We start from the raw sequence: 16,311 nt of genomic DNA, 5'->3' as shown, positions 1-16,311 counted from the left end.
AATAATTTTTCTCTCTAGTAAAAAACACTTGATGATCACATGTTAGGCACGTGCGTTACACCGTGAAATTGTAGACAAAAAAGTGGATGATGACCAAAAGTGTTAATTCTTGTAAGTTACAGGACTAAAAGTCTAATGCGTACTGAATGAGACCAAAAGTGAAACGGGTCTAACTTATGAAACCAAAAATGTTATTTCCCTAATATAATTACATTGGCATTGGTAGGATTCAAATTCATAATTCTTAATTCGATGGTGAGGTCAATTTCATCACTTAAGCAAGAGCTCATGGATTAAAAAAAAAATGAATATTGATAAAAAGTAATTTTGTTTCTAAATAAATTCTTAAAATAGATTAAAACATAGTTTTTATATATTTCTAAACGGTAGAATTGTGGCCTGGGCCAACAAACCCTAAGATGCGTTGAATGTCGGATTAATTCAAGAAATTATATAACTTGACCAAAAAATACCGGTACCCTAACACACTAGCAATATAATGTCCAATCCACAGTAAAGAAACTAAGAATATTTAACAAAATCTGTTGAAAGAAAAAAGGTGACGTTCTAACTGTGATCGAATCGATGAAATTTTACAATGAACAGTGATAGAAGAACTACATTTTGCGGCATTCAGAACTTAGGTCATTTAATGTTCTAAATTTTTAATCCCAATATTTTTTTTTTATCTCATTATGTTGCATCTTTTAAGTGAACAAAAATTAATTTTCATCACAAGTCAACATTTCGTTAATTTTTTACGGAAATTAATACCCTTCACGTGCTCTATTAGCTCAAATCATGCACTTACGAAGCATGTGATTCAAATGAGCTTATTCCATAAAAACATTAAAAGAAAGTTGACTTGAAACGATAATTGTAATTCCGTAAATGCAACGTGATACGGTAAAAAATACTGTGAACAAAATTGTAAAAGGTCTAAATTAATTATTAGATGTAAACCAAAACAATAGCCTCTAAAATTGCGTGCATAAATATGTTGTCCCGTAACTCTTGTAGATAAAATATTATAACCATTTGAAATTCCATCAATAAATATACAATTGTCAAATATTATATTTTGAATTATGTCAATGTGAATGCTACCAAACCATATCAACCCCACGATCTAGGTCAGAAATATATATATATATATATATTCATTGGTGGAGAGGAGAGATGGCCAGTACAAAAGCTTAATTGAGTGCAGAGTAAATGATGTGTTGCTATCATGTTTATAAAGCACGGGCAATAAGGTCATATACATATTAATAAAAGATTGACTTTGTCTACAATTAGTCATTTTTAATATTAATTACCCTACTTACCAACCATTATTATTACTCACCAAGGACCTATGTAGTTGGCTGATTTACCACGCATTCGAAATGACGCTTTTGCCATCGACATTAATATTCAATTTTATTTTATTTTTTTAAATAGAATTCGTAACGATTTCTTGAACTTGAAAGTTGTCAAATACTAGGTTAATGTTAGAATTTGAGAAGAGAAGTGAAGAATGTTGAACGTCCTACTAAATTATGTCTTTTTATATTCTTTTAGTTTAATTTATTTGTGCCACTAATCCATTTTAAGTCACATTAGATTTTTGTAATCATTTAGCATAATATTGCAGTTGATTATAATTAACATAGGCATAAATGATGTTCGCATTTTAGTGTCTCTACACAAACATTTACTTGCACATTAACGAATTGAATGCTTTAAATTACATCGCATTTAGTATTACGTGCCATCCTTAGTCCAATTTGGCTAATGGCTTAATTTTGTACACGTTTACATATTGTCTTATGGCACGACACACTCAACAAGTTGTCATATTCGATTTGTTATTTTAGACTGTTACACTGATTAATGTGCTCTGACCATATTTTGGTTTAATTTAAGCATTTCATGAATTCTGCATTCATTTCTTACCCATATTGTTATTATATATATATATAAATTATGCTTTCTGCATGTACGAAATGCACACATCAAACTCATAGCCCAATAAATCTTATTTATGATTGCTTTGCTAAGGTTCACACTCGCTTATTCTTGCATTCAAGTATTCCTATTTATTGTAATAGTGTATTCATCACAACAAGACGTCTTTAATTGGGAAGTATAAAACTCGACATTTGAAAAAAATTAGAATAACTTGTTTGAGATTTATAATATGACGCCGAAACTAAAAAAAATTTTGACTCGAGAACTCATACAAAGTTCTCTAAATAAGTTGAGATCACAAGCTTTCTCGAAGCGTGTAATACAATACTCTGAAGCTAGAAACATCCTTAGACAAAGTTTCTAATCACTCATATAACTTTGTATTAGGATTACCATCTGTACATATTGACAAAACACGAAAGTATTACCTTGTCCCCCCGTGGTGAGGCCAAATCCCGCCACCCGGCAACTTGGTGGAGCTCCGCAACTTAAATGAATAAGTTGCATAATTGACTTTAATGAATAAAGCCTAGAAATCAGTCCAACTTCAGGGCACAATGCAACTGTTATTAGCGTAATTTGACTCCAATGAATAAAGTTTAGAAATGAGTTTGGGTTCAAGATGACAATGCAACGATTACTGATGCAATTGACTCCAATTAATAAAGCCTAGAGGTCAATCTAGCTTCAAGTAGTCAAGACAATGATCATATGACATAATTCAAGCCCCCGTTAGAGCAACAATGAATGACCACATTTCCTAACCAGTATATAAGCTCTATCAGGAAGAAAAGGTCCAAGGGAGGGAGGACGAAAAGAATTAGCATTATTTTTGTATATACACAATTCTGTAATTGATTTAGTTATAAACGATTAAGTTAACAGATATTTTCTAGTCTTGTAATTTTGATATTTTGACATTTTCATCTTCTACCTTTTTAAAGTTAGAGAATAAACCTGTAACTTTTATACATTTCGCAAATTTTGATCCTTTTAGTGTCAAATTTTGCAAAAGTTACCAGAATAGATCATGTGCGTCGTCTCATGTGGTTTATTTAAATTGAGGCTTTTGTTTCGATTGATTCCCTTTTGCTAATATGGATTTTTTTTTTTTAAAACGATGTGGCAAATGATTTATTTTGATAAGAAAGGACTAAAATTATGCAATTTTAAAAAATTACAAGACTCTTTGACAACCCCTAAAAAGATAAAGAATGAAAATGCCAAAATTGCAAGGATCAAATGATTTATTCCGATAAGTTTTGAAAAATCAAGCATTGAAAAAATTAAAATCATAAAATGCCAAAAATTACAAGATTATTTTGCAATTCAAAAAAATAATGATGAAAATACCAAAATTACAAAATCAAAGATATATTTTAAACTTAATCGATCGGACTAACCTATTTGAAATCATTTTCATATCTTGTTTCTCATTTCTAATCTTATGTTGTAGTGCATCAAATATTATTAGTGAACAAGTTGTTGCCTTCTTCCTACCGTGGGGTTTTCAAATTCTTTTTATTTTTGTACCATCCCAATTTGAATTTCATTTTTGTTCATTCTAGAATGATATGAATCTACGCTTATTATAAAAAAACAATAAAATAAAATAGATAAAAATATTTCCCCTCATTTTTTTATATATTTAAAAAATTACTAATACTTAATTTCTAATTTTAATGACCGTCCAACAATTAAATTAATTAACTAATCTCCGTTAAGTATCTGTCAATCTTTTTGTTATGAACTGACAAACATGTCCATATAGAGTATAAAGTATACTTTTAATTATTTTATAAATTTTCTATTTTTTTTTATAAATTAAGTGTATAATCATTTTTTATAATTTTTCAAATATCCATCCACCTCGTTAGGTGGTTTTACAGTCTTTTTAAAAAAGGCAAAACAAAAAATAGAGTAGAACAAAATTGATAATTCTAGGCTTTTATCCAAGAATTATATAGTGTTCCAAACAACGAGTGAGTATTAATAATTTTGTTAAATTTTAAAAGAGGCCGTTGTAATTTAACCTAATTAAAGAAATTTAATCTTATATTAAAGAATACATAACGAATCAAGCATAGAAGTCACGTTTTTGTATTATATACACGAGTGTTAGGTCACGAAAAACACGCTTTCCAGCTATTATACATACGATGAAATTTCGAATGAATTAATACCCTTGCATGCATTTTCTTATATCGCATTCAATTACGTATACTATTATATGTTGTGCTATAATTTGTTTATTAATTATGAGTTGAATAATGATGTTAATTAATATGCAATTAAATTGGTAAATTAGGGCGAGGAATTAATATATTAGTACAATTTAATTAATTAAAAATATATAAATGGTGGTATCCAATAGAAATGTGACATAACAAGACAAAAGGTTGAGGTGGGATGAATAGCATGTGGAAAGTATGTATATAATTATTGTTGGGAAAATGACCTCAAAAATGGAAAAGTAATGACCACTCCTACCCTCTCTTAATTTCTTCCTCTCCACCATACTAAAATTATATTATAAAGTACCAATAATTATGCAGCTGGAATTTTTATTTTGAAATAACATTAATTAATATATTTTATTTGAGATATATATATAAATTTAAACTTTTGACAAAAGATTTTATGTATTAAATAAAATACATTAATTGTACGTATATATATGCATCAATACCATTTTATAATAAAAAAATAAGAATTGCTAATTAATTATTATAGATAGAGCTCATTACATTCACTAGAAGGAATTTAATATTTAATTATGGTTAAATATGAATAGTCGTGCATGATAAATAATTATTGACTACAACCACACAATAGTTGATGGCCGTGATTTTTACTAGTGCGGCTAAATGTTATGACAAAAATAGCTTATGTGGAGAATAATCCAAATCTTTTATTGATTTTTTTAACTATGATTAATATTATATTTATTTAGCACTATTTTAGTCCATGTCCCATAAAATTTTCTTCTAATGCTATATTAGGTTTGGATTAAGGAACTAATTTCTTATTGCTATAAGATCATATCTAAATTAATTAGTATGTTAGTTGCAAACAAAACTAGATTTTATTTTTATTAAATGACTAAAATAAGTTCTAAATTACATGTCATATATACTCAAATATGATCTCTTCTTGTTCCATTTATATTCTACATTATATGTATATTATGGGAAAATTCTCATTACCAAAATTAGGTCCAGTTAGATGACTTATCATGTAATTAGATTAAGGTTGGCCAAATCCGATCTCGACTACAATTTTCTGTATAGTATATGTAAAAAATTAATATATGTTTTTTCCACATTTAATATATATTATGTGGATATAAAAATGAAAAAAAAAATACTAATTTGAAATAGAGGGTCTGAATAGATAATATATAAATTGAACAATTTATACTATATATACCCGTATATGTACGTATACCCATATGACATTTTCATTAGTAACTTTCTTTTTCATATTAGAAATTAGTATGGTTTTTTGCAACAAATTAAATGACGTTATTTTTAACAAAACCTCTCGAAATAAAATATATATATACCTAATCATACTTAAATTTAAATTGCACATTGCGATCTCATAATATAATTAACCTATTTTATATACTTCTATGTATATAGTAATCAGTAGATTGTGAATAATTAAGCATGCAAAGAAAAAATCAAGAATATTAGATATATATATGTGATGAGACATGTTTAAGTACATCCATCAGTGAATGCAATTAGGTATAATGCTGCTGGACTGGAACAAATCCTTGGTAAGAGAAACGTCTAATCCCCTCTAAATATATGTTGTCCTTTCCCGCAGCTAACCCCCCTTTGATATTTTCTTCCTCGTACTAGCTAGGGTTCTTAAATACGCTACAACCCCCCTATTGCTCCAAGGGGCAGTCTCGTCATTTCACATTCCTGATTATTGATTCAGGTATGTCATCTTTGTCTTCAGCTGCATCAAGAAAAACTACTTCAAAACTTTCTTTGTCAAGTTGGAGAAGAAACTAAAAAAGTAGTAACACCCCCCCCCCCCCACACCCCCCACCCCCATAAAAAAAAACTAATAGTTTTTTCTTGTTCTCTCTTTCAAGAAGGCGATTGCACAGAGACAGGGAGAGAGAGTAGAGAGAGAAAGGGTAGAGAGAGAAGGAGGGAGAAACGACAGCCTCAGAAACAGCAGAAGACAGACAGAGATAGAGAGAAAGAACAAGAGAGGAGGAATTCACGAGTCAAGGTTTTCTTTCTTTTTTTTTTCTGCGATCCCACTGAAGAGGAAAACGATGTCTAAGGGGTATCAGAATGCACTCTTTTACAGTTACCTGCTGCGACTATAAGAGGTATGTAACCATGAATTCATGTAAAGCACAATTTTTTTTTTTTTTTTTGTGTGTGTGTGTCTGTCTGAACCGCATTAAAATTTTATATATTCACTGTATAAAAAAGAGACGTCGTCTGATGCTTTCACTTTTACTCCTCACTTCACATTTCTATGATGAACTAATAACCTGAATTTCTGTAACGGGTTTCCTTACGGGTTCTTGATGGATCCATGGGGGCTCAATTAACCGAGCAGCTGAGCAAAGAAGAAGGTGAGGGGATTGAGTTAACAAGAGATCGATGATGATGATGATGAAGAGGAAGATATGGGAATAGCAACGCCGCCGTTTCATTCTCTTACCTCGCACAGCTCCAAAGATCACAATTCCCTTCAATTCTTGGACAACTCAAATTCTATGTCCCAGGATTTTCACCAGGGTATTTTCAGTTTCTCAAATGGATTACAAGAACAGCAACAACAACAACACCTAACGCAGCAGATCCCAAGAGATAAACTGAGGGTTTTTCAAGGCTTTAATCCTCCGCCGCCGTTAGTAGGCGTTGAAGAAGAAGAAACCGGAGGCCTCCCGGTTTATGAAACCGCTAGTATGTTGTCGGAGATGTTCAATTTACCCACCGGTGGCGCCGCCTCAGCTACTGAATTGCTAGAGAACCAGATATCGCAGAGTTACCGGAATCCGAGGGCAGCGCAGCTACTCTCCTCCGCGGATTGGTTTTCACATGGTCAAGGTTTGGTGGTGGGTGGTGGTTTGGGAGGCTCAAAGAATCAGATTGTAGTCAGTAACAGTACTGCTCCTCCTCACCATCATCATCATAACCAGATTTCAAGAATTAATGGCGATTCCATGCAGCTTTTTCTCATGAACCCACAACAGCAAAGATCTCCCTCTCCCTCTCCTCCTCCTCCTTCCTCCACTCTCCACATGCTGCTTCCACACCCCTCTTCTTCTTCTTCTTCCACTCTCCAGGCTTTTCAGACCGCATCCGGCCAATTCACATGGGTCTCCAACACCGGAGATGTGAACAACCCTAATGAAATTCCGGGAGTTGTGGAAGGCCAAGGGCTTTCTTTGTCGCTGTCTTCTTCATTACAGCGCTTGGAAGCCGTGGCAAAGCCTGAGGAACTGAGGATAGGAGAAGGAGGGCTGATGTTTTTTGGCCCTGGCGGAGGCGGAGGGGGCGCGTTGCATTTGCAAGGCGGACTGAGTCAGAACCACGTAGGGCTTGGGTCTTCGTTTGATGGGGTAAATATGCTGAGGAATTCTAAATACGCAAAGGCAGCGCAAGAGTTGTTAGAAGAATTCTGCAGCGTGGGTAGGGGTCAGTTTAAGAGAAGCAAATTCGGTAACAGTAACAGAAACCCTAATTCAAACCCAAGTGGTGGCGGTGGCGCCACCAGTGGCGGTTCCGGTGGCGGAAACACGTCTTCTTCTAAAGATCTTCCCCCCTTATCATCTTCTGAGAGGCTCGAGCATCAGCGAAGAAAGGTCAAACTGCTGTCTATGCTTGATGAGGCATGTATTAATCTCTCTCTCTCCTCAATTTCTCTCTCTAGATTATACTATCCTCCAGCTTAATCAATCCATTCTTTATCAAATCCAACGGGAAAGATTCCGGCCAAGTTTCCAGGATTATTTTATTGCCGGCCGACCAATGAAACATGATTGAATTTAAAAATTGAAATAATTAAAAATTATATACTTATAATACCTAGTAAATAATATTTTAAACGTAACAGGGGTAGTGGGGTATAATTAGGGCAAACTTGGTTTTCATCATAGATAGAACACGAGCGACCAACCACTTGAATTACACGTTTAACCCAACAAATGTTTGTTTCCATCTGACGACAAATTAATAGTAATAAACCATCATTACAGGTAGAAAATGTATGTCCTTTTTAAGCTTTAAGAATGTTGCAACTGCTTCAAGACATGCTTGATTTTTCAAGTCATAATCTGGAAAACTTGATCCGACAGGGTTGACTTGAAAATTTAAGTCGATCGTGTTTGGCAGTATTCTGGAAACCGACAAACATATATTATATACAGTACCTATATCTTCCCCCCAGATCACATCAACAATCATTTCATTTTAACAGACTCTGATTTAAAATCAATTATTTAATTTTTCGCCGACTCTGGACATTTCCTCAGTGAGTGCTGCAATTAATGTGTTAAGTTTTATTTTTAAAGTATTTCTTTTAATGTTTTGATAAATCAACATGTATATAATTAATTGTGCTTGATGTAAAAAAACAGAAAGACAGACATACATACTGTGTATTTTGTAAAAAAATCAACAGAGAGACTGACAGACATTCTTGTCGTATTTGATGAAATCTTGGGCCAAGATCAATGTCTTATCATGAATAAATGTTGCAGGTGGATCGAAGGTACAACCATTACTGCGACCAAATGCAAATGGTGGTGAACTCATTCGACATGGTGATGGGCCTGGGGGCGGCGGTGCCGTACACCTGTCTGGCGCAGAAGGCCATGTCCCGGCATTTCCGTTGCCTGAAGGACGCCATCGCCAGCCAGTTAAAGCACAGCTGCGAGGTGTTAGGGGAGAAAGACGCAGCGGCAGCCTCGGGGCTGACGAAAGGTGAAACGCCGAGGCTGAGAATCCTGGAGCAAAGCCTGAGACAGCAAAGAGCCTTCAATCAAATGGGAATGATGGAACAAGAAGCGTGGAGACCTCAGCGGGGGCTGCCTGAACGTTCTGTCAACATTTTGAGGGCATGGCTTTTCGAACATTTCCTGAACCCGTACGCTTTCTTTTACCTCAATTAAATTCTTTTCTCGTCTCTTCCAGTAGTCGTTAATTTGCAGTGAAAAACTGAATGAAAATCGTTTTATTGGATCAAGACACCAAGGAATTAATCATTACTGCAGAATTCTATGATAAGACAATTCTCTTTTCTCTTTTTCTTCCTTCCTCTATACATTATTTTCAAAAAGTTAACTTAATTGGTCAAAATGAAGTCTCATAAATTTAAACTCCACCAGAGTACGTGCACAGTTGTTACTGCTATTTTAACTTTAATTGTTATATTAAGAAATAATTTAAATAATAATACATTGAGAGTTCATTATTAAAATACTTTATATTGTAATAATAAATTCACTTAAAAAATACTCTTAATAGAAAAAATAGAAAAACAAAAACCCTTTTCTGAATTTGCCTTGTCAAGAATAACTCAAATAATAAATGCCTGTGCTGCAAACAGATATATAGGGGTAACATTTACAATATTCATTCATAATATCTTTATATATTTATATATGAGGTCATATAAATAAATTTGAGATCATGGATTTAAGTCCCACTAGATATATGAATATTTACTTCACTTTACGTGAGTATTTTGTAATTTATTTTTTTATTTTTAATCATATTAATATATTATCTAGCTAATATGTCTAAATGTTAATGAAATCATACATGTAATTACACTTCATATATATATATATATGTATGTAGGCCCACTTGATCAGTGTAAGAAATAAACATGATTGATAGAGGTTGTTAGTCTAATAATTTAAGTATATGAATAGTTTTCATAACTTAACCTTATATAGGTAAAAAGATGATACTTTAATTCCGAACTGCCCCAATTAATTAAAGAATTACAACACTGTCAACATTTAAAATAAATCACAGAACATGTAAAAAGTGAGTATGAATGAACATAGACACAGTAACTTTAGTAAATATTGTCTGAAGTCGCATCTGGTAATGAGTGAAAGTACGATGAAATATGTTAAAAGAAAGGACAGAGCACGCTGCAGGTGCAGGGCGTGCAGCTGTTTCCTTTACTTCTGCAACTATTGCTGCTGCCACCTTTAATTTGATCTCTATGTATATATGATGATCCCTCTTAGATTCTCACGCCCATGCACGAAACTTACAAACCGAAAGAATACATATAAATCCCATAAATCTACGGACAAGAATTCACAGTCTTGTGCTTCAGTTTGTCTGATTTAGGTGAGGGAGTATGATCGAATGTCCTTTTCTTTTCTGGTGCTCCTTTTCCTCTCAGGTATCCGAGTGATGCAGATAAGCTTCTCTTGGCCCGACAGACTGGTCTATCAAGAAACCAGGTATTCGTCTTTGTTTTTGTTTTACTCTAATCGCGTTTTTCTTAATTATATTTCTCTCTTTCACTATAAAGAAATATTCAATAGTTATGAAAAATTTTAATATTAAAACCAATATCGAGCTAATTAGTAAATAAAATTCTTACTAAATTCGTTGCTAGTTATGTAGATTAATAATGAATCCCACTATTTTGCAATAAATATATATGTCTTTACTATTAGGGTTGTTTCTTGTAGTGTTTTGCATATGAAGAAAATTAGAATTAGATTTTTTCTTGAAAATTGATATTGCATTTCATATGTACTGCAATTTAAGTGTAAAAATTGTAATATATATGTTAACTGTAATACTAATTAAATGCAATATAACAGAAGTTTAAGCCCCTAGGAGAAAAAACAAAAGAGGGTTTTTGTGGTGGATTGAATTTTTTTATTTTGAATTGTACTGCATCTTCGTGGTACGGAATAGGGTAATTTGTAATGTAGTTTCTTTTTCTTTTATTTGAAGAAAATTTAGGGTTTTCTTTTTAAATTCTTTTTTTTTTCTTTTGTTGTTGTTGTTCTTATATAAGTTAACTATAAAAATATCGAATAATGAAAGTTAAGTTAATTATCTCAATGTAAACAAATTATATTATATTAATGCTAGTTTGTTGATCAAACTGGACTGAAAATGTCAAATTTAAGGTGTTAGATATAGTTGTTTCTTAAATAATTCGAATAATGAAATTGTATATATGTTTCGGATATAAATCTTATTTTAGACTCTGCCAAGAAAACATTGCAAGAATGCTTACATTTAGAATTAGTACATGAAAACATATTACGAGGAAAGACAAAACAAAAAATCATTGTCCAAAAAGTACCTTATAATTAAGAGAGAGACATTTGTCTTATATATCCTAAATTAATTAATTTTCTGCTGAATATGGCCAAATGGGTAGTAACATCATTCAATTCCTTGTACGTGCTCATCTGATCCATTTTATCCATATTATAATAATAACCACCCGATTAAAGTACACACAATCTTAATGGTTTAACGGGTCGGGTACCCTTTTTTCCAGGTTTCAAACTGGTTCATTAATGCCCGGGTCCGGCTATGGAAACCCATGGTGGAAGAGATGTACCAGCAAGAAGCCAAAGAAGACACTGAACAGCGAGAGCGGGACCAAAGCAGTACCAGTACTGGTCCAGCCCACAATGCACAAACCCCAACGCCGCCTCATCCCTCCACCACCACCACCACCACCACCACCACCGGCGCCGCAGCATTTACTCCTCCGCCAGGAGGAAGATCCGAAATCAATGCCCACGAAAGTGACCCGTCATTCGTCGCAATTAATGCCCACTGCTTCTCTGAAAACCAAGCCAAGTTGCAGCACGTTGCCAAGAACAATGATTCCCTACCTGCGGGGGCCACCCCACTCGCCGCCGCCTCTTCCACTACGGCGCAGCCAGCTTCTCGCGCTGCCTTGAATGCTGGTATTGAATCTAGGGTTATGAGGTTCGGGACGGGTGCGGGTGACGTGTCCCTCACTCTAGGGCTACGTCACGCCGGAAATCCGACGGAGAAGGGTTCCTTCACCGTTAGAGATCACTTCGGCGGCTTGCCCTTGAGATTTTAATTTATATATACGTACTTACGGTACTTAAATAAGAAAATTAATTATTAATTAATCTCGTCACCTTTTTTTTTTAATTAGTATAATATTTTTTCTTCGAATTAACTAGGTTTGGTTTTTCTTAATTTGTCCTAGACAAAACACATTATATCGAGAACTAAAACGTAGAAAGAAATGTTAGGAAAGGTGTACGAGGTACTATTGTAATTGTATAGTTTAACTTTTAGACCTTTATAAATTTTCTTTAATATGTGTATTTGATTAATTCTTCGATTACGGTTCTCAGCTAAAAAAAAGAAAAATTATTCTTTACGCTATAAATCACTACGTTTTAAAAATTAGAATATATCAATACATTTATCATCACGGTCAGGTGGTTTTATTTATGACCAAAAGATTTGCCACAGTTTTTAACTATACTATAGCAAATGTTTTGATCTTGCTTAAAGAAACAATGACTAAAGTAGTTGCATAACCGTAGTTAATTAGTATCCGTCATGATTTTTTAACTTTAACAATATTAATTAAACATAATAAAAAGTCATATTTTTTCAAGTGGTTGCAAAAATAATTATAGTGGAACCCATATCTAGTATATATATATATATATAATATACGTTCTGAATTTATATTTTTTTTATTATGTTATAAAAAAGTAGATGGAAACCATCTCCGATCTATTCATATCATTTATGAGTCTGTGATGGGTTAGAACATGATTTAAATATCATAAGTAGGTTATTTAGTACGTACTTACAGATTATCTATCAATACAAAGTTAATTATATCAATAGAGGAAGTTGAACACATGCAAGAGAAAATATATAGTTTTGTTGTTACCAATTGAGTAATATGTGATCATAATTTAATTTTATTCGAAATAGTAAGCAAGCCTAAATGAAAATATCACATTAAACAATTATATTTGAAAATTCTAGTTACTTTTTTGGTGAAGGAAAGAAGGAAGTATATATGTATATATATATATATGTGTGTGTGTGTGTGTGTGTGAAGTCAATTTCACAATGGACAGTAGCTGTTATGTTTGCTACAACTAATTTCTTACATCGAGAGTTGCTTAAAATTTAGAAGAATTATATGCAAAGCGACAATCACCTCTTACCACATTTGTTACTCCGAAATATTGAGGCCAACAACTACACTCCTATCTCAGAAAGTTATCATCTTTGTGATGATACTGTATCAGATTCTGCCCAAAATTTAGTGTGGCAGACCCTAGCTAGCAGCATATATGTATGTCCTAAGGAAGTATGTTGCGGAAATCCAATTTTTTGTCCTATGTATTAAATGCTTTTCGTCTTATTAGTTATGATCAGAGATTTATCAATAATCTCATAAATTAATATTTTCACGGACATTAAAATACTAACTACATACCAACTCTGATGAAAAGGCTAACAGTGAATTTTTTGTAATTTATTGGAGGAAAATATATATATTGTCCCTGAAATATGAGACGAAAAAATGCTATTTTTTCAAATTATGTCATATTAAGTAAATGATAACCTAAAATATGTATAATGTTAGTTTGAATTGTGGTTGGTCATATTTAATTAATCACATGATAAATGACAATACTTATAATTTGGTAATCTGATGCAAGTTGATATCTTTTTTGGAGATGATTTGAGATAGTCTTGCATTTTGTCTTATATCTCCAGCGCAGATTGAGTTTTCTTCCCTCTCTAACACTCAAACTCTCAACTTCAACAGAGCATGTGAGAAACACATGTTGATTCCATTGCAAAATTAACTGAGAGTTCATTTGAGACGAAAATTACTAAATTTTTTGAGTTTATAAAGAGGATGCAATGTGGTGGTTCAGTAATATTCGAACCAAAATTCTGAATATGACCTAAGTTATGAGATGTAAAATATATATTTTTTAAATTAATAAGAAATATATAATAATATGATATGATAATGTTTACAATTATGTTCTAAATGTATAATAATATAGGTCCATAGATATGAAATGTATTTTGTCGAATTAAAAATGGATTGAAGAGAGTAATACGATCAGGTCAAAGTTCAGATGGGCAAAATATTTTTTCAGATAAGAGCAGAATTTTTTTTGTACCACAATTATGGCAGGTGACGTTTTAATTTAAAATCATGTCTTTTTAGTCTAAAAAAATGTGATATTGAGTCTTTTTAGTCCCAAACAACGCCTTTTCAGTCAAAAAATCACAATGCACATGACTTTTTGGAACTAAAAACACATGATTATGAATTTTGTGGGACTAAAAGCGATACATCCTATAGTTGTAGTGCTAAAATAAATTTTGTTCTTATTTTATAGAATTAAAAAAGCATTTTGTCCAAGTCAAAATTATCGATACATCCTTTAATTTCGTGTAGAAATGCCAGCCACAAGAAGAGAATTAAATAAGAGATATGGAGAAAATTACAAAAATATTACCATAAATATACCACTCTTAAACTTAAATTTAAATGGCTTAAATCCATTGTTGGTCTTATAATTTAACTTATTTGATTATAAAGTAGCATTTTGTTCCTACATCATTTAAATTTTCGTGATTCCGCCGCTCTTGTATATCCACCGAAGTCTACCCTTTTGACCTTTTAAAATTGTAACTTATTTTTACTAGTATTTTTATCCTATAACTTTTTAGAAAAGTATTTTGGTCTTGTATGTTTTTTATTTTTGCAATTTCAGTTATTTTTTATTCGAAATTCACCTCCACCAGAGTAGAGTAAACTTAGGGGAGAAAAGGACTAAAATTACAAAAATTAAAAAGATATCGGCCTAAAATTCTACAATAAAAAATTAAAGAACAAAAAAATCAAATGATCTAGGGTAAATTAGATTTTGTCATTCGAATTATATTTATTTTTATATTTTTCCATTGAAATTATTTTTTTGTATCAACTTACCATCTCAACTGTGCAAAATTTATAATTTGGCATATATGATCATTTTTTCTTGATTTTTCTGCCGGAACAACATTACATGTTGTGCATATATAAAAAATACCACATCACATAACCCTTAAATATCGCATGTGCACTTCATGTGATGTTTTTTTGATAAAAAAAACCTTGGCTGAGAAATACTTATAAATGACAAATTGTAAAATTTCGTAAAGTTAAAATAGTAAATTGACAAAAAACAAAATTAAATACCAAAATATAAAAATAATTATAATTTAGATGACAAAATATAATCAACTCAATAATGTTAAGGTAGCTAGCATCTATCCTCATCTTAATTTATTTTTTACCCCACATCATTAAATTACTTTAGATGAAGTTCATAAAAAAAAAAAAAACCAATTATAAAATAATAATGTTATATCATTAATGTCAAATTGTTGTTGAAAAAAAAAACAAATAATAGTGTAAAAATCACATTAAATTATAAATTTAAACTTTAATATTTTTCATAATGTTTGGACTGAGTCGTTACGTAAAGTAGAAATATTTGTCTAAGATTTTGGTCAAGTCAAATTTGAACTACGTACTTACACATCAAGTATACCTTCATGTTAATAATGCATAATAATAATTATATCAAATTTGTCATATAATTTGGTTGGATCCAAATAAAACTTAGTTTAAATAAAAAGAATTCCCCAACTGATATGACAAGCAAAATTTCAAATTTTGGACAAGAAAACTAAAGGACATGTTCCTTGGATGTGGAGTGAGGACAAAACAGCAAAAGACACAAACCCTAATGTTTCAGGAATGTGAAAAGTGTTGGATTTGCATTTAATGTGCGGTGCGACACAAATTGTTCATGGACCCCCCCGGCATGCACTAGCCTAGGGATTCACAAAATTAATTCAGACTGTCTTTTCTTTTCCTTTTTGTTTTCTCCTTTTTTTTTGGTCTTTGGGAAAATTTTAATTCGGCTTGAATTTCAATTATAATTGACCATTATATGAAAAATATTATTGTACGTACGATTTAATTTATTAAATTTTTTAACCATATATCAATAATAGATATAATTCATTTATTAAATTTTTTACCATATGTCAATAATAGATATAATTCATTTATTAGTAATGTATAGAATATAATCAAATTAAATTTCAGGTGCTACATTTCTATACTGTCAATGATAAGAACATATGGTCCCATTTCTTTCTTTCTTTTTTTTTTTTTTTTGAGAGAAAACTTGTTACAGACTCAGCAAACTTCAAGAAAGAAGAAATTATTTTGAATCAAAATAAAAATATGCGTGTACTGCATTCTGTAGAAGAGTATTGCTCAAAAACT

The 16,311-nt window shown here is 31.8% G+C and overlaps 1 protein-coding gene across 2 annotated transcripts; it reads left to right on the top strand.

Annotated features, from left to right (window-relative positions):
- The first annotated feature begins 6,030 nt into the window (after nucleotides 1-6,030).
- Nucleotides 6,031-12,292, top strand: LOC105167483 (BEL1-like homeodomain protein 2). Of its 2 annotated transcripts, XM_011087238.3 has the most exons (5): nucleotides 6,031-6,310; nucleotides 6,547-7,825; nucleotides 8,696-9,081; nucleotides 10,360-10,420; nucleotides 11,485-12,292. In XM_011087238.3, exons 2-5 carry the CDS (start codon nucleotides 6,617-6,619, stop codon nucleotides 12,043-12,045), a joined length of 2,217 nt encoding a protein of 738 aa, XP_011085540.1. In that variant the 5' UTR covers nucleotides 6,031-6,310; nucleotides 6,547-6,616; the 3' UTR covers nucleotides 12,046-12,292. The 2 variants fall into 2 exon arrangements, with proteins under 2 accessions (XP_011085540.1, XP_088740122.1); XM_088883996.1 differs by lacking the exon at nucleotides 6,031-6,310 and having other exon boundaries at nucleotides 6,327-7,825.
- Nucleotides 12,293-16,311: the final 4,019 nt, after the last annotated feature.

Source organism: Sesamum indicum, linkage group LG8 (genome assembly GCF_026168435.1).
Source record: "Sesamum indicum cultivar Baizhima isolate 11 linkage group LG8, ASM2616843v1, whole genome shotgun sequence".
Classification (NCBI taxonomy): Eukaryota; Viridiplantae; Streptophyta; class Magnoliopsida; order Lamiales; family Pedaliaceae; genus Sesamum; species Sesamum indicum.
This window is presented reverse-complemented; position numbering and strand designations above follow the sequence as displayed.

Coding starts and splice junctions, on each gene's coding strand:
- LOC105167483 (XM_011087238.3), top strand. CDS start 6,617: ATGGGAATAGCAACGCCGCCGTTTCATTCTCTTACCTCGCACAGCTCC. Junction 7,826..8,695: donor TGCTGTCTATGCTTGATGAG/GCATGTATTAAT, acceptor TAAATGTTGCAG/GTGGATCGAAGGTACAACCA. Junction 9,082..10,359: donor TTCGAACATTTCCTGAACCC/GTACGCTTTCTT, acceptor TTTTCCTCTCAG/GTATCCGAGTGATGCAGATA.